The sequence below is a fragment of the Sorex araneus genome, chromosome X, assembly GCF_027595985.1.
Source record: "Sorex araneus isolate mSorAra2 chromosome X, mSorAra2.pri, whole genome shotgun sequence".
Lineage (NCBI taxonomy): Eukaryota > Metazoa > Chordata > Mammalia > Eulipotyphla > Soricidae > Sorex > Sorex araneus.
The window spans coordinates 154,800,650-154,826,389 of NC_073313.1; the positions used below are offsets into that span (position 1 = coordinate 154,800,650).

The 25,740-nt window shown below is 45.1% G+C and overlaps 1 pseudogene and 1 gene segment (V, D, J or C); one reads left to right on the plus strand and one right to left on the minus strand.

The window, feature by feature from the left end:
* The first annotated feature begins 1,260 nt into the window (after nt 1–1,260).
* Nucleotides 1,261–1,681, plus strand: LOC129400125 (acyl-coenzyme A thioesterase 13-like; annotated as a pseudogene).
* A 21,845-nt stretch (nt 1,682–23,526) lies between these two features.
* Nucleotides 23,527–23,967, minus strand: LOC101556946 (immunoglobulin heavy variable 1-2-like). The segment is given in 2 exon segments: nt 23,527–23,843; nt 23,922–23,967. Coding segments are annotated over 2 exon segments (363 nt in total).
* Nucleotides 23,968–25,740: the final 1,773 nt, after the last annotated feature.

Below are 25,740 nucleotides of genomic sequence, written 5' to 3' on the forward strand. Positions count from 1 at the left end.
CATGTGCTGAGGTGGTTCTCCTGGCCTTCCCAGGTGATGGGGCAGTGATCTGGCAGGGGAGCAAGGGCTAGATAAGGCTCCAGAGGGGGTCTGAGGTCAATTCCACCCTGGCACTGCAGTGGGCAGGGAGTGTGGGGACAGATGCTGCTGGTAGACTGTGTGAGCCTTTGCCAGACTCTGGGGACGCTGTGTGCCCTGGTATGAGTGGATGCAGCAGCGGGATGTCGGCTCTGCAGGGAGCAGCTGTGGACGGCAGCTGTGGACGGAAAGTGTGGGCTACATGGGACTTACAGGGCCTTTTTGTTTGGAATCTCCTGGGAACACATTCTGTTCTAGTCCAGTAGAGAAATGTATTATTCTACCAATTTTTGTAATCTCCCAACTGTTCCGTTACCCTGTTTCCCTTCCCAGCTAGGTACGGGTTCTTTGTGACCTTCTGGTCTTTCTGGTCAGCTCTATGATTTATTACCTACACATCCCTGCCCAGATATTAGACGGGCCTCTCAGAGCTCTCACCTGGGGCTGACTCCCTAGTTAACTGGGATAGGCTACCTGCTTACGTTTCTAACTTTTTGGAATTTTCCAAATTTAATATCTACGCAAAACACTAGATTTCCATAAAAGCATTAAAATAGAGATTCTGCATACATCATGATCCCAGTTTTGCCAGATCACCCAAATGCAAAAACATCAATTTGAAGAGACATATGCGAACATAATTTCATTGCAACATTTGATATACTGATAAGGACATAAAATCAATCCAAACAGTTAATGACAGTTTCATGGAGAGGAAGTTGGTATGTATTGACACAATGGGTACTGTTCAGCTAGAAAAACAGAATATCACTGTTTGCTGCAACATGGATGGAATTGAAAAATGCCAGATTAAATGAAGTAAGTCCAGGGCGAAGGATAAATTCAGACAAACACATTCATCTTGGTACACAGAGAACAGAGCGTCAGGATGGACAGGATCCAGTGATAACGGCCCCTGCATCCTAACCACACTCTGGGGTTCCTGAGAGGAGGCGGGTGGGGGCTCAGATCACTGGGAAGAAGAGGCCAAGCACAGGGGCCACAGCAGAGTGTGGGGGTCTGTGGGGATTTTGTGCTGGAGAAGCGCAGGGAGTCTGTGATCCACCAGAATCAATTCTCAGATTATTTCCTCAGTTAAAATAACAAAGATAGGTTCCCAAGAGGCGACCCTCAATCTAGGCGCCTTGTATGCAGGGTCCGCACGCTAGCGAAGGGGCCACAATGAGCGCAGTGGTGCAGAACCTGCTGGAGGTGATCAAGGCCCTGAAGGTGGCCTTCGGCTTTGACCACCTTTTGGAAAAGATGACTCTTGATCCTGCTGCTCCTGGGAAGGTGGTTTGTGAACGGAAATAGAGAAGAGGAGCATGCCAATAAAATGGGGACTCTCCATGGTGGTTTGACAGTCACCTTAGTGGACAACATATCAACTCTGGTCTGCTCTGCACAGACCAGGGATTGCCTGGAGTGTGTGGATATGAAAATAACGCACATGTCTCCTGCTAAAATTGGAGAAAGTGTAGTGATTACAGCACATATTCTGAAGCAAGGACGAACACTTGCATTTGCCTCTGTGGATCTGACCAACAAGGCCAATGGGAAATGGTTCACACAAGGAAGACACACAATGCACCTGGGAAACTGAGACAAACACCTCCAGCACCAGTGGCCTACAGAAATCCACTGATGAGTGCCAAATTATGCACTTGACTCGAACAGATGTCATTTTTCAAAATAAATCAGGGGAACCAGAAAAAAAATAACAAAGATAACACGGGGAAACCCTCTTTTGTTTAAAGGTATTTTTTTGAGAACGAAAATCAAACATAATTTACATAAAAACAGAAGAGTCTCCAGTAGACTGAGAGAAAAACAATTTTGAACTAGAAGAGAAAGTAATAACTAAAACTTATATACGTGTATAATGAAATTTTCTTCATATATTTCAACAAAAGAGGAGTAAGTGAGCCCTTCTAGTCCCTCTCCTCCTGCCCTGGATTGCCTGTAGCAGATCGTCCCCTGGTGGTTACACGCACCCTTGCGACTCCCTGTCTCCCTCAGCAGGTTTGTGTCTGGGCTCACAGGGACTTGCCCTCACTGTGTCTCTTGCACAGTAATACACGGCTGTGTCCTCAATTACTGAGTTGCTCAGTTTTAGGTAAACATGATTCTTGGAGGTGTCCCTGGAGATGCTGACTCGGGACTGAAGACTTGGGTTATAGTATGTATTTCCATTAGATGCTATATAAACAATCCAATCCAGCCCCTTTCCAGAGGCCTGGCAGGCCCAGTGCACACCATCGCTGGGTTAGAGAGAATCCAGAGTCTGAGCAGGTGAGGGACAGCATCTGAGATGGTGTCACTAGACTTGATCCCGACTCCTGCAGCTGTATCTGGGACAGCGCACCTGGGAACAGAGATCCACAGTGAGTCACGGGCTCAGAGGCCCCATGCCCACCTTGGAGCCTCTGTCCAGGGGATACTCACATCCGGGAGTTGCCACCAGAAAGAACCAGCGCTGATGCACATTCCTACCCACGAGGTCCATGATCTCATACACCATGTCAGGGGGAGAGGGAGCCCAAGTTGGGGTGGGTGTGAACGTGGTTTTAATCCTGGGTTCCGAGTGCAGATTTGCATGGGGGAGCCTCTGTAGAGAAAGGAGGGGACCCGGGGGAGACTGGTGTGTGGGCTCCCTGGGAGGAGGTGCTTTCTGTGCTCAGAGCACTCAGGCCTGTCCCTGGGGCCCTGTCAGAGCCGGGCCTCTACCTCCAGCACAGGAAACATGCTGAGGAGCTCTCAGGAAATAGGAATTACTGAGGGGGAAACGGAAGGTGGGGAAGAGAGTTCCCGTGTCTCAAGTACCTGATGACAAAACCCAGCACCCCAAGGGCCTCTACCCTGTAGACAGGCCCCTGCTCTTCCGTGTCGCTGTGTGGTGGCTCCTGTTCTCCCACTGTGTGTGCAAATCCTGGGCCCATCAGAATGTGCCATTTTCCCAGTGAATTCTCAGTTGACTGGATCCAATCCACGTCAATCACATAGGGTCGAGCTTGCAGGGTAACAGACACTTGGTAACCACGGTGTCCAGCAACTCTGTATACTGATCCCATAAACTTTGTCACTTTTTTAACTCTATCACTTGTGTTATATCTAACTTAAAATTTTGTTAGAAATGCCATAAAGTCTGCACATAGATCCTGTTCACAGCACTGGCACTGTACAACCACTGCCACAGAACACTGTACTGATCACTCACTCCACGTGCTTTCTGGTGTCCCTGTAATTCCTCGTTCCCACCCAACCCAGCCTCCCACATGCCACCAGATCATGCATGTAGGTTGGATCATCAGAGAGACCCTGATTTATTGCTGAGGAGGGATCCACTGTACCAACATAGTGAGCTTGTTTCTCCACACACTGATGTACATCTGGAATTGACTCAGTGTCTTCCTAGTCATAAAGAAAATCAGCTCATTTTGTAGATTTGAGAAGAGAAGACATGTGGATACAGTACGAAAAAAACAGAACAGAAGAGAGTTAGGAAGCAGAGAAGGAAGCAGTATCTCTCACTTCTCAGAGAACTGAAATCATGGTGCCAAAGTCAAAGTACACATGTGAAAGCTCAGATGCTGTTTTAATGTACCACTATAAAGCTAAAGGCTTTGGTGTCTTTGTCCTCTGTCCTTCACAGTCAGTCTCAAAAGGTAAAACAGACTGTGGCATGTCCTGGTTGCAAGCTAGCTTCAACAGCCTTGACAAAGGAAATAGCCTGGAAAGGTTTTTAATTGATTTTTTTAAAATATGGACCATAATTGGAATATGGGCACTGGTGAAGGGATGGTGTTTGAATATTGTATAACTGAGACATAAACCTAAAAACTTTGTAACTTTCCACAGGGTGATATAATAAAAATTTTAAAAATAAAAAAAAATATGGACCATATTGGTGATGCTCAGGGCTTATTCCTGATGCTATGCTCAGAGAATCATTCTTGTGGGGCCCATGTTTGTGTGGGGGGAGGAGAGGGTGTGTGTGACAGAAGTCATCTCTAGCTTGATCAGGGCAAATGCAAAGCTAGGCCCTGCCCACTGTACCGTCTATCTGGCCCCAGTTTGGAATATAAGGTGAGGCCTGCTGCTGTGTGCCTGTGCATTTGGTGGCCTAGCCCAGAGCCACCTCTCCACCTCCCTAGACCTCCCCACAGGGGGGTGGAGGGGCACAGCCTGACGGTGAAAATGGCCCCTTTAATGCAGAGCTGCTAGCATAGTTATAGAACATCTGAAGGGGCGTTGAGGTAAGGACAGGTGTGATTGGTCATTTACATAGATAAACATTTGACAGAGGAAATTCTCTTGGGGAGATTAATTCAAGGAGACACTCTGTCTCCCTGGGACATCTACATTGCTTTTTTTTTAAATTTATTTTATTTTATTTGTTTATTTTTTATTGAATCACCATGTATAAAGTTACAAAGTTTTAAGGCTTAAGTCTCAATTACACAATGCTCGAACACCCATGCCTTCACCAGTGGACATATTCCACCACCTTATCTTTCTCTCTAGTTGTATAAGTCATCAATCCTTGCAGTTGTTTGGATAAACACTTAAGAGAACATTCCAACACTTAGTTCTCTAGGTCCTGACAGTAAGCAAGTCTTTTACATAAATCTCAGACTAATTCCTCAGGCCAGTTTAGCTTGTCCTTCCCAATGGGGGTCCTGTCTCTTAAGTTGTATAAGCTTGCATCAAGACCATGCATTTATGCTTTCTAGAATGTCCTGTTTTGATGCCAGGGTAGTTTTTCCACTTGCCCTGGGTCCATCCCAGTCCCAAGGTTGGTGTTAGGAAATACAACAACTAAAGACTGAGTCAAGTAATTATGCCCAGAAGTAGATATATTTCAGATTCCATCAACTCCAAAATATTAGGAGCATAGTATTAATGGTCTTTCTGTGTTTAACCAAAGAACATTGCTCTATGCACAGTGTTCAGAATTACCAGAAAGCTTTGCCTCATAAGTAATCAAAAGTAACTTGGGGAACTGAGACAATGAGAGGTAAAATACAAAGGAAAGATTAAAGGTAAACTTTAACTAAATTAGAAATACTAGCAAGCTTCTCAAGGAGGAGGAAAGGGGCAATTCACAGATGAAGCCTAAAACACTTTGGGTTAATATCCAACAAACACTTAGGAGAGTTCCATCCCTTAAGAGCAGGACTGGGATATTCACACAGCTGTGGCCTTAAGGTGATCACACAACCAGCAATCACATTTAAAGCATGACAGAGGGATGGTAATTTCCTACTCTATTCTTGCCTAGAGCACAGCCCTGAGGGTTTTCAAATCTTGCCTGGTGTAGAATCCCCTTAGGTAGTCCCAGGATACTCAGGGGACCACACCTTTAGGCTCATTATTAAGGGGAGAGTGTCCCACTGGATGCCTGGAGGTGTTGAAGTTCTCCCTGGCACAAACCCTTGGCCACTAGAGGACATTGGACCTGTAGAGAGTTCCCCAAGCCCCAACTCATGACATTTCTAATAATGTAGATTAACTGGCCTTGATGTGCTGGTGCCCAATGGCTCAAGACTTGGGAAACAGACAACTTTGACATCAGCAAAACTTCAACCTTGCCTCTGCCTTAGAGCATCAAGGCCAGTGCTCCAGCGGCTTCTTCATTCTCTCTGCCACCTACTCCTTAGTACACACAGGCATTCTCCTCAGCCTCTATGGACCATTGCCCTCGTAATAAACTCTGTCACATGACTAAGGGTCTAGGGCACATCTGAGTGACTACGTCTTGGTCATACCGCACTCATAAATCTTTGATTATCTACTGTCCAAGACAGAGGGACCATCTCCTTGTTCCCAGAGTCTTTGTGGTTATGAGATCACTACATGCAGGGAGATGGGGGTCCAACCATTTGATCAATGGTCTCTGCAAGGGGAATGTTTCCCCAGTCCCACAGTGATGCTCCTCACTTCATGCTGAAACCTCATCAGGGAGGACAGGGTATGGATTGAACTATCTGGGATTTTTAACTCAACACCTTTGAGAGGAGAGGATTTTCTTGAGAACTAGAAAGGGCAGAAAACATGGTCCCGGGGTCAGCCAAAACATTTCCTCTCTTCCTGTCATTTCAAAGGTAAGATGAGGGTTCAATTTTGGAGTTCAGGGAATAGAATGCTGTGAGGATTCAGAGATTGAAGTCAGGGTTAAAGCCACTTGCCCCAAAACACTCAACTGTGCGGATCAGTTCTCCTATTGCGCTGCTCTTAGCCCTTGTTGCTACCACACTGTGTATCCTTTAAGCCCCATATTATTAGACAGATCATCTGTATCTCTCCCTTTCCTGCTGACTGATTCACTCAGCATGATATCCTCTAGTTTTTTTCTGTATTGCAGGAAGTTGAGTAATTTTCAACTTAGTTAACATGGAAAGGCCCACAGAGGGTAGACAGGATTAGGACTCTTTCCAGTGTTCCTGATGTATGTGAAATTTATGAGTAAAATATCTTCAGGGCAATTCCCCAGACTTTCTGGATTCAGTTTGAAGTGTGTAGGACTACGAGGGCGGTTGGTGATTTGAGAATGTGGCATTCCCAGTGTCACTTGGAGTTGTCACTACACACAGAGGACAGTGGGGAGACTGAGAACAGTCTGACACTCTAGAACTGTAGTTAGCAGTTCAGTCACCAAGGAGCCCCATCTAGGTGCCTGCTCTGTGCAGAGGCAGGAAGGGAGCATTGAGAACCATCCTCAAGGTTTGATTTCTGGGCTGCCCTGTCCCAGGAATCTGTCTTTGCCTTTATACTCTACCACATTGACAATCCAGGCTGGCCTTCAGGTCGGGCCCCTGCTTCTCTGCTCTGCATTGACCTCGATTGGAACTTTTGCCTACAAATGCCTATTGTGACTTCGAGAATTGAAGGGCCATTTTGATTTATATTTGTTAAATTTTCATCTAGGAAAGGGAAAAAAAACTCTCATAACAGATATGAGCATTTTTCCTGTCATTGGGAAGGGTTTTGCTCACTTTTTGTACATTGAAAATTTTGATAAATTTGGTAACAGTTTTCAAAGTGTTGGTATGAATCTTGGTTTCAGCCTAAGAAGTAAAACTCATAGTCCAACTACGGAAGCACAAATATGCCCAGTAATACTGTGATCTGCGTGACTGTTAGCCCATCATTTAGTCATGCTATCTGTGGCTTCCCAGTGGACACTAATATGAGTCATATATTTATATGTATAGATACACATATACATAGAAGTATATATTACATTTTTCCACTCATCTAGTCTATACATTTGTGCATGGACATATGTCTTCGATACCAATTGAGATAAAATCATAAATTGTGATCATTCATTCCCAGATTTTAAGGCATGCAGAAAATTTACGTACTGAATGCCATACATTTCCCAGGAATATTGTCAATTGGTCAAATCAGACCGAAGTAAACTCACCTGGGATGCATGACCCTGGGGTGGAGGGAGCAGCACCTGAGGCCTCGCTCTAGATCCTGTCTGCTAGTCCATGCTACTGCCAGTCCTTCTGGGCACACCCCAGACCATGCCTCTATGCTTGGGTAACGACCTTCCCCTGAGCTGGGCTGAGATGCCCCCAACACCAGGACTTCACAGCCCCTGACCCTGAACATTTCTTACCACCTCGTTATAGGAACTGGTGACAACAGTCTCTTTCATAGAGGGTCATCTCCTCCAATGTCCCTTGTCCAGTGGCAGGATTCTACCTAAGCCATATAGAGATACAAAGATGTACAAAGGGGCAGGGCTCCTCAGAAACTCCAGAAGGGGGTCTGGCCAACACCAGGACTCTGTGCACATAGAGCTCCCCCTCCGGAAGGCCAAGCCCTTTCAGGATCTTCACTTCAGGGCTCCCCACATATGTCTGGCCTGGACACATCTGGACACACCTGAGATCTGAGGTTATTTTTGGGATCCTGTAAACTCCCCAAGGTATACTACAATGAAGCTCAAAACCATCCTAGTGCCCCAGTGGTTTACATTGGAGATTTTAAGTAGTCCAGAAACACCACATGCACACAGGTTTTACTGCCTTATCAATATGATAAATGTTCTTTCCAAATTATAAGTATGCACAAATTAACCTTCTGTGTTATACTGATTTTAATTTTGGTTTTATTGAGAAAGAAACATTTAGTTTTATTGGAGAAGAAAATCCATTCTGAGGAGATTTCTGTATCTCTGCACCCATTTCTCCTATCTCTGCACCCTTCTAGCCTGCAACTTAATGCTCTTGGGATTTGGCACCTCCTTCAGTCCTGTCCCCATCCAGGAGGGAGAGACTCTGGGTGTCTCTAGCACAGGATTAAATCCTGGCACTTCACTTCAGAAGCCTTGTTCAGGAGTCATATTCATGTATGAGACTTTTGATTTGCTTTTGAGCCACACCTGGCAGTTTTTAGGGCTTATTCTTCGCTCTGTATCCAGGAATAATTCAGGTCTATGCATCCTAGAAAAATATTGGCAAATCAAGTAGTTATATATATATATATAAATTAAAAGGTGACACTGAGTATTCTTTTTGAGTTTGTTTAAAAGCTAAACAGTAAATAAGTCACTCAAATAAAAATAGTAAAACGCATCAAACTAAAGGAGTATTTAAGTCTTTCAATAGACTTTAATATAAACAAAAATACATTAAATGTGTTAAATTAATAAAGACTTCTTCAAAAAACAGGCATGAGTCTAACACAAATGCTAACAGTTTGTTATATAACTCTTGCAGTAGGATTAATATAAATAAATAAGAAATTAGTAGGATAAAATTAATAAAGTTTTATGCCACATATGACTTGAACTCTGACTTTTTCAGTCACACACAATAGAATTACTTAAAGAAATTTACTTAGAGAAATGCAAGGGAAGAGAAAGAGAGAGCCATGTTCATGACACACATGGGCTTCTCCAATGGGAAAAATCCTTGAGCTTTGATTTCCCGTCAGACATGTTAGAAGTCTGGAAACGTCTTCCCACCCAGCACACGTGAACACCTGGACAGTTGAAAGTCAGAGATACATTTTCTGCCTGTCTGTAAATATTAGGAAAATGTAGATGGAGAGAGAAGTGAAATAGTATTATCTAAAGAAATTTACTTACAAAAATGTAAGGAGAGGGGGAGTGAGAGAGAGAGAGAGAGAGAGGGAGGGGAAGAGGGAGAGGGAGAGAGAGATGGCACAGGATTGACAGACAAAGACAACCCCATACAGAATGTTGTCTTCATCATGTGAGCCATCCTCCTCTTTATTTATCCCTAGGTAACTATATGGGTTTTCTCTCTCTCTCTCTCTCTCTCTCTCTCTCTCTCTCTCCTCTCACTCCTTCTCTCTCACCTCTGGGGCCTATGGATTGCAATACAGACACTGAAAGGTTATTATGTATATCCGTTTTCCTAGTTTCAACACTCAGTTCTTGTCCAGAGTGATCATATCTAACTACTCCTGTCATACTGGTCCTTCGCTGTCCTTTGCCCCACACATGCTTGAAGCAACAAGCTTACAACCATTGACCAGTTCTACTGGCCCTGTGTTTCCTGGCACAGAATATTAATCTCATACAAAAGTTTAAATCCTAATGAAGAGTGCAATTATTCTATATCTGTCCCTTTCCTTCTGACTCATTTTCTTCAGCCTGATACTCTCCATATTCCTCCATTTATAAGCGAATTTCACGATTTGCTTTTCCTGGTAGTGGCATAGTATACATTGTGTAGATGTACTCTATTTCATCGAGTTAACTATTCTAAGTTATCCATGTTGGTTCAGATTTGGCTATTATTTATAAAACATTGTGATGCATAAAGATAGGCCTGAAAATATATTTCCAAATTAATGTTTTGGGTTCCTTGGGGTAAATACCAAGAAGGAATTTCTGGGGCATATGGAAACTCAATTCATAGTATAATAGGCAGTATCCGAGTTATTTTCAAGGATCAATCCTGTCGCTATTCCCAGCATCAGAATGAGGATTGCATTTCCTGCACATCTATGCTGACATAGAATGTCTTGATTCTTTGAGATTTTTGCCCTTCTTGCTGTTATGAGGTGATAACTCACAATTGTTTTAATTTGCATTTTTCTGATAAATGACAGGGATAATTTATTTATACAGTTCTCTGCATTTACATCTAATTTACACCCCCTACCCCCTACTGTATAACTAATGAATTTCACTTCATTTTTTCTTTACCTTGATTACATTCCATAATTCAACACAAAACTCACTATAGTTGTTGGAGTTTCCAACCAAGAGAGACAGACCTACTACATTTGATAATTAGTTTTTCATTGCTGGAAATGAAGAGATATGTAGCCCCACTGCTACAAGTACATAACTCTCTATCTCTCTCTTTTTTTTCCCTTTTTCCTTTTCCCTTTTTTTTTTCTTTTTCCCCCTCATCCCCCTTCTTGCGCCTCATAGTATGGTGTACGCCACGCCGCGTCGGCCAGCGTGGGGCTTTTGCTTACTTCACAGCCCAGAGGTGGCTGCTACATTAAAAACCTTCAATATTTCAACAAAAACTTACTGTTATTATTTGGAGTTTCCCCCCCCAAGTCAGACCTGTTCAAATGAAACCGTTTCACATTGCTGACAATTATAGATGCTAAGTCGGTTTTGGATTTCTGTATAAAGTCCAGGGAAAATTCTGCCAGAAATTACATAGCCCAGCTCACAGTCCCAGTGCATTGCTGTAAGAAGTCTCTGAGTTCAAAGTCTTTAGGCGCAGAGGGTCGGATTCGCGCTCAGCGGCTCCGGATTTATCTGGGCCGAGGCCGTGCCAGTTACGCCCCCTTCCCATGAGTTCCTGGGAGCCCCAAAAGCAAAACCCGAATTCCGAATCCCTGTGGGTTTGGAGTCACAGAAGATGGCGCCTGCCACATGGGTGCCGCCAGCCCGCCACTTTCCGTGCAGGAAGCAAAATCCTCATCTTAAATGTGGGTTTTTTTTTTCCTTGTTAAGTTCTACAAGCACTTAATATAAGTTTCATTAATCCTACATCAGATGAGGAGGGCAGTATTTTCCTCAGTTTTTTTGGTTGCGTTTTGATGCTGGTCATTATTTTATTTACATTGACTGAGGCATTTAAAACAGATAGACTGAAAGCTAAAAGCATGAAATGGGTGAAAACTTTGGCTTCACATTGATTCTAAAATAATTAATTAGGTTACAGAAGGGAAATGAAATGAGAAGACAGAGACCCATGCATTTGAACTTAGCCAAGTAAAACTGTTTCGTGGCAACACAAAACGTTTGTCACGGGTTGACCACAATCACAAACACAAATTCACATTCAATGTTGGGTGCACAAATAGCCAAGAGAGTCGCTGAGGCCTCAGGTGTAATTGTGATCAATGTGGGTGGATCATTGCAGGTTCAGAGTCGGGACATACCTCACGTGTCTTCACAGCTCAGGGCCTCACTCAGCCTCTGTGCACACAGCAAGGTCCTAGGATGTGGTTCCTCCTTCCACAAGCACAAAGTGAAACAAAATCAACTCTGGACTCAGTCCTCACTGCCTTCTCAGAGAGACACCAGGGCTCAGCACTTCCCCTTCAGACTAAGATGAGCCTCAGGTACTTTCTGTGTCTCCTGGAAACTCCAAAGCATCAATAGTGAAGATGATCATAAGCGTGTTCAGGGCAGCACCAAGTACTGCACTACCGTAATGCACTAAGTATAGTAGGCAGGATGCACACACAACACACAGCCGCAGCGTTTAGTTCTGTCTGTGTTTCCTCATTCAGCCATAGAGTCCCTTTTTTTTCTCTCCTTCAGTTCTGTTTGAAGGACAGTGATCATTGTTTTCTTCCTTCTCTCACTGAGATTCCAGATTCTCCCTGTCAGTATTTTCTTCAGGTCAGAGAGCACTGAGAGGATTGTTGCTGTCCGAAGACGCACAGAACGTTGGATGTTCTGATGTTCTGACCTAGATTCAGTCTATATTCATTAAAATAATAGAATTAAGTTATCATTGTTCCTGGGCTCTGTGGCAGCTGAGCGTGTAAGTGCCCGGTGGTCTGCATGGATTGAGTCAAGTTCCTCACTCTGTTCAACTAGGGCTGAGACTCTAGTAACTTCTGGCAGCCACAAAGCCTGTGGTGTTTTCTCAGTGGGACCTGGAGTGCCAGAGATTGGTTGGCAGGAATAACTGTGGGTTGTGGTGCATACGGGGCCTCACTGAGATCTGTGACATCTCCTGGGAAACAGGTTCTAAATCATATTATGAATAAAGCTAAAAAATAACCCGTGAGTTTCAGGAATAGAAAGACTCAGTCTTACTGTATCGAGTTGAGAGTCCAGAATAAATCTTTAGACCTTTTTTCAGTGAATCTTTCAGAAAGGATCCCATTCTATGGAATGAAGCAAGAAAAATCTCTTCAACAAATGGTGTTGCAAAAACAGCACCACAACAAAACAATTATAAAAAATAAATAGGAATCAATATCTCACACCAGATACAGAAATTAATGAGAAGTGGACTTATGATTCAACTTTGATAGCAGAATCCTTAAAATACACAGAGAAAAATCTTGGCCAGTATCTCCATGTTACTGATCTTAAAGGGCTCATCTATAGTTTCACTCCATTGTTAGAGATGAGATAAACTAAAACAAATAAATTGAACTAAATCAATTAAAAGATTTTAATGGCAATATAAACATTGTCTCACTGTAGCACTGTCGTCCTGTTGTTCATCGATTTGCTCAAGCGGCACCGGTAACGTCTCCATTGTGAGACTTGTTGTTACTGTTTTTTGCATAATGGATATGACCCGGGTTGGTTGCCAGACTCTGCCGTGCGGGCGGGATACTCTCATTAGCTTGCTGGGCTCTCTGAGAGGGATGGAGGAATCAATTTCGGGATGGCCACGTGCAAGCAAACGCCCTACCCACTGTGCTATCACTCCATGATGTGAAGTCATTTACATCATGACAATGCAAATGACATTAAAATTAGGGTATGGTACTGACTGGGAGAAGTCTAATATCTATCTTAAACCTAATATCTAAGATATACATAGCACTCACCAAGATCAACATCAGAACAAATCACCCATCATAATGTGGTTTTGGGGGATTAAAAAAAAACAGATATTATTCTAAAGCAACATTCCTAGCGCTATAGGCATATGAAAAGTTGTTTGTTCAACATTACTATGAATAAAAAGTCAATATAAAGGACAATGAAGATCATCTCTCCCCAGTGAGAGTGGCTTACATCAAAAATACTGGAAACAACCAGTGTTGGGACATTGTGTCAAAGGAAACACTTTCTGTTTGTGTGAACATATCTATGGAAAACACTATGAGATTTCCATTAAAAAAATAAAATTTCCAAGTTACTTGTATCACTTGTATCACTTGTCATCCTATTGATCTTCGGTTTGATCAAACAGGCACCAGTAATGTCTCCATTTGTCCCTGTCACGTGCTACTATAGCCCAATGATATCTGCTCGCTCCAGGAACAGAAAGAACCTCAAATCGTTCATTCAGGGTTTTGATGAAGAAGTCTGACCATCTCATAGGTGTGGTCTTTTGATGTTGCGTGAAATCCAGTCATAACAGCTCTAGTCCAGCAGTCATCTCTGAATCAAATTACATGTCTGGCCCATCTGATTTTTGACGCCTTGGCAAAAGAGGCAGCGTCCCTGATACTTGAATGTCTACAAAGGTCGGAACTCCAGATTCCTTCTCTCACTTGAGTGAATCATGATACTCCTAGCATAGCTCTTCCGATTCCTCTTGGGAATACCTGAATAGCGTTCTCATCCTGTTTGCCTAGGACTAAGGTCTCTGAGGCGTATGTAAGTGTAGGAAGAACTGTGGAATCAAAAAAAATATGCCCGGAGCTAAAAGTTCTTCATCCACTTAACCACTTCTTCGATGCTCTTGAAGGTGTTCCACGCTGCTCTCTTCCTCCTGCGCAGTTCTGATGCCAAGTCGTTCCTCATGTTGAGTTTTTGACCCTGGTACATATAGCAGCTGCATTTGGAGATATTAGTTCCATTGAAAGCAAATGGAATGTCAAGGACTAATTTGTTTTTCATGGACATCATTTTCTTTCGATTCAGCTGCAGGCAGTCCGACTTTTCCACACCCGTGGGTCGAAATTGGCCCACATTTGTGCTACTTGGCTAATGTTTGGTGTTATGACAATGATGTCATCAGCGAAGCTGAGGTAATGTAGTTGAAGATCATCTATTTTCATTCCCATTCCTTCCAATGCCAGTCGTTGCACAATGTTCTCGAGGGTGGCACTGAAAAGTTTCGGTGAAATGATATTGCCCTGCATAAACCCTCTCTTTATGTCAATAATCTCTTCCTTGTAGAATGCTGAGATCCTTTTGATGAATCTGTAGTACAGCTTGTGGAAGATCCAAGTTACTAGTGATTCTATTTTTGGTACATTCATCTAACCATGAAACCAGTCATTTGAGAAAACATATGTCAACATATGTTCATTGCAGCATTTACTATGGTTGTAAGGGCATGGGAACAAAACTAATGCTTAATGAGAGTTTCATGGAGAAGTGGCAGTGTATATACACAATGGGATACTGTGCAGTTATATAAAAGACAAAACAAAATATTAACACTTTCTGGACCATGAATGTAACCAGAGAATATCAGATTAAAAGAAGTTTGTCAGAGGGAAAAGGACAAATACAAACAATTGCATTCATCTGTGGTACACAGAGAACAGAGCATCAGGATGGACAGGATCCAATGATAATGGCTCCTGCATCCTAACCACACTCTGGGGTTCCGGAGAGGAGTCGGGTGGGGTCTGAGATCACTGGGAAGAAGAGGCCGAGCACAGGGGATCTGTGAGGATTTGGTACTGGGAGAAGTGCAGGGAGTTTATGACCCACAAGGTCCAACACTCAGACTATTGTCATTGTATTTCTTCAGTACAATAATGAACATAATGGGGGAAATCACTGCTTTTTGTGAAAAATCAACCACATATTAACTAAAGGAATAGAACAGTCTCTAGTGCACTGTGGGACTAGAAGAGGAATAAATAAATTTGTACTAGAAGAGGAAATAACAAATAAAAAGTTTGTACTTGTTTTTCAAAATCTGGCTTACATATTAAAAGAAAAACTTCATAAGTTTGTAACTGTACATCACAGTGATTCTCTAATAAAAATTGAAGAAAAAAGAAAATGATTTTTCCCCCAAAGGAGGGAAAAAGCGTAGTGAACATAATGAAGAATAAAGAAAAGAAAGCGACCCATACATAGCCCCTCTCACACTGCACCTAGGCACAGCCTGTAGGCTGGGAACAGAGCGCCCCCTGGTGGTCACACGCAACCCTGCAGCTACCCTCTCTCCCTCAGTAGGTTTGTGTCTGGGCTCTCAGGGACTTTCCCTCACTATGTGTCTTGCACAGTAATACACGGCTGTGTCCTCAGTTACTGAGTTGCTCAGTTTTAGGTAAACTTGGCTCTTGGAGGTGTCCCTGGAGATGCTGAATCGCGACTGAAAACTTGGGTTATAAAATGAATTTCCATTATATACTATACCACCAATCCAATCCAGCCCCTATCCAGGGGCCTGGCGGACCCAGTGCACAGCATATCTCCTGTCCGTTAGAGAGAATCCAGAGACCGAGCAGGTGAGGGACAGCGTCTGTGAGGGCGTCACCTGGATTGGTCCTGACTCCTGCTGTACCTGGGACAGGACAACTGGGGACAGAGACCCACAGTGAGTCACGAGCTCAGAGACCCCATGCCCACCTTGGAGCCTCTGTCCAGGGGATACTCACATCCGGGAGCTGCCACCAGAAAGAGGAGGAACCAGAGCTGATGCACGTTCCTGCCCATGAGGTCCATGATCTCAGACACCGTGTCAGGGGGAGAGGGAGCCCGAGTTGGGGTGAGTGTGAACGTGGTTTTAACCCTGGGTCCCGAGTGCAGATTTGCATGGGGGAGCCTCTGTAGAGACAGGAGGGGACCTGGGAGAAGCTGGTGTGTAGGCTCGTGGGAGGAGGTGCTGACTGTGGCTCAAAGCACTCAGGCCTGTTCCTGAGGCCCTGTCAGAGCCGGGCCTCTTCCTCCAGCACAGGAAACGTGCTGAGGAGCTCTCAGGAAACAGGAATTGCTGAGGTGGAAACGGCAGCTGGGGAGGAGAGTCCCCATGTCTCAGGTCCCTGATGACCAAACCCAGCCCCCCAGGGACTCTGCCCTGTAGATAGGCCCCTGCCCCTTGGTGTCCCTGTGTGGTGGCTCCTGTTCTCCCACTGTGAATGGAAGTCCTAGGATTTAACACACAGTGTCATTGTCCCAGTGAAATTCCCACAGGGCAGGACCAGTACAATATTATTCAAGTTTTTCAGTATATGTTCACTCACTTACATTGTGAGTGAAACTCTGAAATTTAAAAATAGTTTTAAGGGTGGATCTTTTCATTGTCACTGATGGTGCTGAAGCAGACATTCAGGCAAGTATTGAAGGAACCCCCCTGGCAATGAATTCTTGGGACATAATCCAAAAGCACTTAAAACCCACCAGAGACCTCATAAGACTTTGAAAGTGCAAGCAGAAACCCTACAGAGAGACGTCCCAGAGTGAACACAAGCCAGGCAAAAAGTATCAAAGGACGATCAGGAAAGTCTCAGCCTTGCCTTCTTGACAATGACAAGCAACTGGTCTCATCCCTGGGTGAAAGTTCCACGTGGGGCAGGTAGGGAGATGTGGATATAGACTACATGGGACAGGGAAGAGAGCGGGCATGGAGCCAGCCCATGCTGCCCGCATACAAGCCGCCCACGTCTCCCCTAATGAGGTGTGACCCTCAGTTCTCTCTGCCTCTCCAGAAGCCTAAAACTCTCATGCCTGTGACACTCTCTCTTTCTCTCCCTCTCTCTCTGATTCTGTATCTCTGTATCTCTCTCTTTAATCTCTCTGTCTCTCCTATCTCTCCCTCTCTTTCCTCAGATTTGCTAAATTAAACACATATTATTTCATTGCCTTACTCCTACTAAAATTCTTCATTGTGAGAAAGAGACGCACCCAGAGCTCGGGGAAGATCTAGGAGTGTTTTTCCTTCCTGCGAAGAATAATTCTCTCCCAGGTCACAGAGGTGCACAGGAATGCGGTGGATCTTCCTCCTTCCTGCGATGTTGCTGTCTCTCTCCTCCTCCATTTCACAGTTGTGACCTGGGGAACCCCTCCAGCAACTCATTATTAAGATAAGGACGATACTTCTGCCTGTGTGCCATGGATCCTGCTGTGGGTGGCCTGGTCAAAGGCATCTAATTCTACTCAATTGCACAGACAGCTCAGAGTCCAGCCGGTCGCCTTGAGCCCCAGGACCCTCTTCATGGGGTGATCGCTGAGGGATCCCGACACTGCAGGGACTCAGGGCAGAGCTAGTGGAGGGTCCTCAGCTCTCAGTCTATTAGCTCGGGTTCTGGACTCAATGCACAGACTCACACTGTACAGGGTCCTCTACCTGCTCTCCGAGTCACCAGCACTGATTTCTCACTTCAGTGAACAGGGATTCCACAGCAACCAGGAGAGACCTGCAGGGTTCCTGTCCTACCCCTTAGAGAGACTGGATACAGATGGGGGAGTCAGCATGCTGAGAGGGGGTGTGAGTGACCAGTCCCCTGTCCCTGACTGTGCCTCTCCATGGACACCATGGGGCGCCCCCTCAATTCTCCCAGTACCACAAGGTGTGAGTTGTTGAGGTCTCCTGGCTGAGCAGCTGTGGGTGGCCTCCCTGACCCTGATTCCCTGTGTGCAGGGCATGTGGGTGAGCAGGGGTGAGGCCCCACCAGCCCACGTGAGAGTCACAATGTCTGCGGGTCCATAGGGGCAGAAGCCATAGATGGACCTTAGAGACGAATTGAGACTCAGCAGGGAGAGAGAGCAGGAGTCCAGCCCCTGTGCCTCAGGGTCAGCACAGAGTGGGGGAGAACTTAGAGTGGGGCAGAGGTTGTGTGGGGTGGGTTCCACCTCACCTGAGGACAGGCCACAGGAGGGGTCAGTGTGGTGGGAGACAGCCCTGGACAGCAAATACCTGGGCTTGGGGGGGGGCGGCGGCTGACTGCCCTGTGTGTCCTCTTGTCCTGTCTGCTATAAAAAACTAAAGCTCGCCGAGGGGGCGTGCGAGCACTCGCGGGCTCTCTGGGCGGCTCTGTCTCACCGCCCACGTTCGGTACCCCGGAACCGCTGTGTGTGCCATCGGTCAAGGGCGGCGATGGAAGGAAGAAGGCCAAACTGGTTGCTCGATCAGTTTATTTCATTCTCTCTCCCTGCTTCTCTCCCGGCTCTCAGTCTCTCTCTCGATGTGTGGATCTGGCCCCCCAACCCACTCTTACAGCCTATTAAATCCCCACAGCATGAGGGGGTTGGGGCATACACATAGGTGTGGTCAGCAATAAGGTAAGGTTCCTTTCCCTCAGGGGATGCTTCTCCTAGGACTTAATTCTCTTTTAGCAGGAGGATCCACCCAAGGGCGGAGTCCCATGAATGTGTTTCTCTTCTCCTCAGCCAGCAAACATATAAGAATTCATAATATTAATCATTTTGTATGGACACAATGAGAGATGCATTAAAGCTTATAGAATTGCTCTCCTGGGGCCATCTCAATCTCAGACTACAGTGTTCAGGCCAGAATAGTCTTTCCTATCCCTAGCAGGGTCCTAGTCTCATCATTACTTTTGGATCATGACAGCATTTGTCTATAATCAAGCTCTTAACTTATAGTTAAGAATTAGGCACTTTGGCCAGACCCATCTCGATGCCAGGGTAGCACATAACTCACCGCTTGCCCTGGATCCTTCCTGTCACTAGTCGGGACCCTGCTTTTGGGGTGCTAGGAACTGAGGGCAACTGAGGCTTAAGTGGAGAAAGCAGATGCCCGGGAGGGAATAATATTCGAGGCCAATTAAGTCCCAAGTTACAAAAACATAATATTGTCTTCTTGTGTCTATACAAAAAAGACATAGCTTTAAAGTAAATTATTCAAAAGGCATAAAGAGGAGAGAAAGGCAATGTTATAATATTCAGTGTCCTAGGAAGTTCTGACCTTACAAATTAGCAGAGTCAGATTAAGGGAAGAGCAGATAAACTGGTAGAAGTGGTTACAGATAAACAAAAGAATGGGAGTGACTCGGGAGCACTTTGATGGGTGTGACTGATAAACCTAAGCTCCTTGGGCAAGGGGAGCAAGGACGAACCAAAGTCAGGCCTAACATATTTAGAGCTATATTCCAACAGTCTGCAGGGCCGGGGTGTGGACAGAAGGGACAATTTGGGTCCACTCTCACGCACATGCAGCTGTCCACTGTCCAGGCAGTGAGGGTCCTGACGCCCAAAACTGTCATCAATATTGTTCTGTCTGCCCTGAGTAGGTCAGTTCTCACAGTGTCTCGGGCATTAGACAGAAACCCACACTGGGGCACACAATCCTGCTGACCTGTCATCAGAGCGTTTTGCTGCTGCTGTTCCCACAGGCAATCTGGACCCTAGGGCTGGAGCGATAGCACAGCGGTTAGGGCGTTTGCCTTTCACGCGGCCAACCCTGGTTCAATTGCCAGCATCTCATATGGTCCCCTGAGCACCGCCAGGGGTAATTCCTGAGTGCAGAGCCAGGAGTAATCCCTGTGCATCACCGGGTGTGACCCAAAAAGAAAAAGGAAAAAAAAAGAAAGAAAGACTTACGGGCGCATTTTGAATGTCTAACAGGCACTTTGGAAGGTCACCAGAAACAGGAGAGCTGCTTCTCAATGGGGTCACCATGTGAGGGGAGGATGGAATTTAGATTCTAATCCTCAAATTTCATGTTCTTGATAAAGTTGAGTGGAGAGAGAGGTTAGTCGACAATAACAAACGCATTAAGAATCCTTTCTGCAATGATCTCTATTAAACTCAGTATAAGGAGTTCAAGCAGATCATGGGTTGGTGAAGTTCAGGAGAGCGGGGTGCCAGAGAGAGACTGACTCTGCGGCCTTCCTCTAGAGTGTCCTGTGCATCTCTTCCTTCTGCTCACCTTCAGTTCAACATTAGGGAAATAAATTAGCATTTCTCAAACAAAAATCACTTTCTAAATTCTGTGACCAAGTTGATCAGAGTAATCTCACTGAAGATGAAGTCGTGAGCCCCATTACGGTAGGCCTTGGTCAGAAGCCCAGGAGAAGCCTGTGGGATCTTCCCACACTGAGATGGAACCAGTGGGTGTGATGTTGCATCCAGGGAAAGTCTCAGAGTCAAGGAGAATTTCTACAGCACCAGGTTAGTGTGAGGATCGCTTGGTGGTTTGTGGAAAATTCTGCAGAGGAATAGGTGCCCATGATGGTTATAAACTGGTACATGGCTTGCAGAGTTTAATGTGTGATGGGGAACAACTAGGAAGTCAGAGATTCAATCAGTTACGAGGGGATGATCCCTGAGGTGTATCTTTGCTCTCAAGGTCTGCTGGATCTTCAATTATGAAAGTCCCTGTGTCACGAGTATTGAAAATAGTTGTGTTAAACCTCTGATCTCGTGACCCCACCTTCTCCTACAAAAGTGCTGGGAGCAGAGTCCTTACACTGATGGATTGTGATTTCCTAACTCACAGTATTTTATAGATGAGGTCCACGTGGAAGGGTGAGGTCAGGCCAAGACCAAGGACAATTCCCACCCAATACCTTTCTTGTATGAGAGCACAAGAACAGGACCCTTTCCTAGAGCTACACCAACAAACCAATGGTATGCTTCTTAACTCTGTGAAAACGTGGTTCCAAGCACCAACTTTAACTGAAGATTTTATTAAGCTCTTTGCTTTATTTTCATGTCATTACATTACATAGATATTTTTCTCATTCTTGATTCATTTCATTGGTGAATTATGCCTTCAGACATAGTCATAAATATTATAAATATTTATAATTTATAACTATTATAAATAAAATATTTTGTTTATAATATTTATATTGTAAGTAAAATATTATAGATTTTAATTGGTAATATCTTACACATACTGAAAGAAACATTAGAAATGAAAGTCAAGATCACTCATTTTGATTTTTCTCATTATTAGACACTGTCACAAAACAGAAAGACTTTAAAATTATTTTAAGGAATGAAGAAAGTATGCAGTTTGCTGCAACATGGGTGGAACCATAAGATATCATGTTAAATGAAGTAAGCCAGGAGAACGATGAACACATGGGGACATTTTTTATGTAGTGTTTCTGTCAACTGGATGAGGAAATGCAATGATTTAAAGGGTGCATTTAAAGGATTGGTCCCAGAGTTTGAAGGGGAGAGGATAGGAGATAGATGGGGAGTACAGAGGCAGGGGCCAAGGGGACTCAGGGACACAGGTGGTGTCAAGGAATGATGAGCTGATATCCCAGCTACGGAGTCACAATACAGACCCCAGACCGGGGCGTGTCATCCCTCCCTTCCTCTGCCTCTAAGTAAAGAATCTTGTTCCTGTCCTTCAGGGTACATGTAACCGTGTGTAGGGACAGTGGGGTCAGGTCCTAGGACAGGAGAGGGTCCCGTGGAAGGTCTGGAGCAGGACAGGCAACTTCAGTGAGGAACTGAGCTGCATCTCAATGGCGGGCAAGAATGAGACGTGGTCAGCAGGCCCCCCAGAGGGTCAGCACACACCTGCTGGGACTGGTCCCAGGGGAACGGAGCTGAAGCAGGGTCACCGCCAGGACTAAGGAAACAAGACAGACATGCTCAAGAGAAGCACGGGGCCGGGGGCTCACAGGCTCGTGGACTGAGAGTCCTGACTCGCCCCTTCTCACTGCTCTACACCAACGGTCATCAGAAGTGCAGGGGCGGCTACTACAGACATCCACCTGCTAACCTGCCCAGGGAAGCTGGTCCCTGTCAAAGGGTCTCTGCACTGCAGGGCTGAGGGGCAACGTCTCTAAAGTGGGTTTGTCTCAGGGGTATTTCTTCTGGGAGAAGGAGCATAAAACATTTATAGGAACTTGCCCACAGACCACACCCCCTCTTCAGCAACATATTTACCATCTTACATCCTAGAAGGCACCCATAGGCCTTAACTCTTTGTTTCCCAGTTTTGTCAGAAATCTCTGTAGGGTGACTAACAACACTGGGAAACCGTGTTTCTAAGACTTTGACAGGTGTGTACAAGCTTTGCTGGGCCATGTAACTCCATGAGTTGGGGCTCTGCACCCCTGGAGTGGTGGTGGGGGCTTTTGTGTAGCCCAGTATAGGGACTCGAGCCCCAGGTCTGATGTAAGTTGGTACCAGATGCCTGATTTCAAGATAGCCTCTGGGTGGACATGGCTTCTCTCAAGCCCTAGATTGAGGAAGTTTGGGGTTTCAAGGAGGGAAGTGTTGGGGTGCCATGTGCTGAGGTGGTTCCTCTGGCTTTCCCATGTGATTGGACAGTGATCGGCAGGGGAGCAAGGTCTGAAAAAGGTTCCAATAGGGGTCTGAGATCAATTCTACCCTGGTACTGTGGGTGGGCAGGGAGTCTGGGGACAGATGTTGCTGGTGGACTGTGTGAGACTTATGCATTTGTGTGTGGATATATGTCCTCGATAGCAATTGAGAGCAAGTGATAAATTGTGACTATTTATTCCCATATTACAAGGCATGGACAAAGTTAATGTCTCACTCAATACCACACATTTCCCAGGAATATTGGACAGTTGGTTTGATTAGACCCCAGGTAAACTCAGCTGGGATGCATGACCCTGGGGTGGAGGGAGCAGCACCTGAGGCCTCACTCTAGATCCTGTCTGGTGGTCCATGCTACTGCCAGCCCTCCTGGGCACATTCCAGACCATGTGTCTGTGCTTGGATAACGACCTTCCCCTGAGCTGGGCTGAGATGCCCCCAACATCAGGACTTCACAGAACCTAACCCTGATCATTTTCTTACCACCACATGATAGGACAAATGTGATTGTCCCTTTCATAGAGGGTCCTCTCTCCACTGTCCCTTGAATAATAGCAGGATTCCAGCTCAGGACTATGGAGATACAAAACTGCTTAGAGGGGCTGGGCTCCACAGAAACTCCAGAAAGGGGTCTGGCCAACACCAGCATTTTGTCTCAGAGAAAAGGATTTCTTGCAGATACAGAATTTCAAACCAAATGTGAAACATTGGGAGTCTGCCATGGGTAAATCTTCAGTTCAGAAACCTACAATGACACCAACCCAAACTTCCATGAGGTTCTTCCTGTACCATCTGGGGCACTCCAGCAAAATCCTAGCAGAAAAGATGAGTGACACCAGGTGTTCTATAGAGAGGCCGTGTTCCCCTTGGCTGTTCATGACAAAGAGAGATCCTGAGCCTTTCCCTCAAATCCTGAGCCTGGCCCTGGAAGCCCCATTCTGTGTCTCAGACCCTGACTCTCTGAGGAGGAAGTCAGGAGGATCAGCGTCCCTGTCATCTCCTCATCTCACACATCTGCCTCCTCTCAGGTTTCTGATAAACTCAGGATGTGGTTGTTACACTGTGTAACTAATACAGTAATACATGGCTGTGTCCTCCGTGCTCAGCCTGCTCAGTTCCATGTAGGCTGTGTTCTTGGACTTGTCTGCAGTGATGGTGACTCTTCCCTTGAACTTCTGTGCGTAGTTTGTGCCACTATTTCCAGGGTGTATCAATCCCATCCACTCGAGCCCTTGTCCCGGGGCCTGCTGCACCCAGTGCATATGGTGGTCGATGAACGTGTATCCAGACGCCTTGCAGGAGATCTTTACTGATGTCCCAGGTTTTGCCACCTCAGCCCCTGACTGCACCAGCTGTACCTGGGAATTCACACCTGTGGACAGCAGACAGGAGTGGGTGGACTCCCATTGATGGGCTTCGTTCCCTCAGTGCAAGGAATGGGGACGCTTACCTGCAGCCACTGACACCAGGAAGAGAATTCTCCAGGTCCAGTCCATGGTGGGGACTCTCACTCAGGGTCTCCTAAAGTTGTGGGCGTGCCAAATGTGTGAGGTTTTCAGGACACAGACACGTCTGTATTTAACTAAGTGTCCCTGGTGTAATTTGCATATTCATGAGGAGATAGAATTCATTGCTGAAGACCTGGTCCAACCTGAGAAGGGGCTGGTGGAAGTCGTCTGGTCCATCCTCAAGGGGAGGGAAGAGGTCTATGTTCTGATCCTTGTTTGAGGAGATGAGACCTGCCCTGTCCCAAGATTCTTTGCACACAGAGCTCCCTCTCCTGAGGACCAAGCATTTTAAGGACCTTCCCCTAGAGACCCCCAACATTTGTATGGCCTGGGCACATCTGGACACACCTGGGCTCTGAGGTTATTTCTGGGATCCTGTAACCCATTAAGGAATACTACAATGAGAACTACAGAACCATCCTAATGCCCCAGTGGTTTCAATTGTAGATATTAAGAAGTCCAGAAACACCCTCTGCACACAGGTTTTACGGCTTATCAAATAATAAGTATTCCTCTCTAAGTGATAAGTGTGCTCAATTTTACCTTTTGTGTCCTGTACTTATTTTAATGTTGGTTTTCTTGAGAAAGAAAAAATTAGTTTTATTGAAGAAGGAAATCCATTCTGAGGAAATTTCTGCCTCTCTGCACATTTTTCTCCCATCTCTACACCCTTTTTAGCTGGTATCTGCATGCTCTTGGGACTTGGCGCCCCCTGCAGCCCGGTCCCCACCCTGCAGGGAGAGCCTCTGGGTTCTCAGGGGCTTTAACCTCTTGGCATCTCTAAGACAGGACTGAATCCTGAGACTTCACTTCAGAAGTCTTGTTCAGGAGTCATATTCTTTTATGGGAATTTTTATTTGGTTTTACATCCACACCCAGCAGTTCTGAGGGCTTATTCCTGAATCTGTGTTCAGGAAACACTAGGTAGGTGTATCCTACATTGGCAAATCAAGTAGTTATATATATAAAAATTAAAAGGTGATACTGAGAGTTCTCTCTGAGATAATGTAAAAGTAATATAATAATTAATTCTCTCAAAAAAAGTAAAACATCAAATTAAAAGAGGATTTAAGTCTTTAAATCTGTAATATAAAATATATTAAATTTTTAATAAAGTGATTTCCTTAAAATTTTTTTTAAAAATTTGTAAAATTGTTCACAATAAAAATATACCAGAGCTTATTATTAGTGGAATTAAAAGCCATTGGTGAAAACCATGGAATAATTCACTCACTGTGCAAACATTAATTGAACTTACCTACTGTGCAATAGGAAAGTTCTACATAGGAAATAAAGGATGAATAAAATAATTTCTAGCCCGCAAAAATTATGAACTACTGATTTAAGCATTTGTGCGTCTGTCTAGCCATATAAACTGTCCATGAATAATAATTGAGGGCAGTAGATAGAAGAGAAAATGGTGTGGATTGACATATTAAAAGTCAATTAAAAAACCTAGAGTACCTATCTCATAAAATTCTGAGACAACGACTTTGTTGAATGTTGGGGCTGGACTGAGCTATCAGGGCGAGCCCATGTATACTGTACCGTACTACGGACAGGAACATAGGGACCCATGAAAATGGGCGAGACTTCTCGTGTGTCCTGACTGGTTTGGATGAAGCTGAACATTTTCCCCCTTCAAGCTGCCTTCAGAAAAATAATTTCAGAATACTGAAAAGAGCAGTTTTTCCTTCTCTCACAGAAGCCTGGCTGGTCTTTGACATGCAGATGGTGTTAGCCAGGCCTGACCTTTGATAT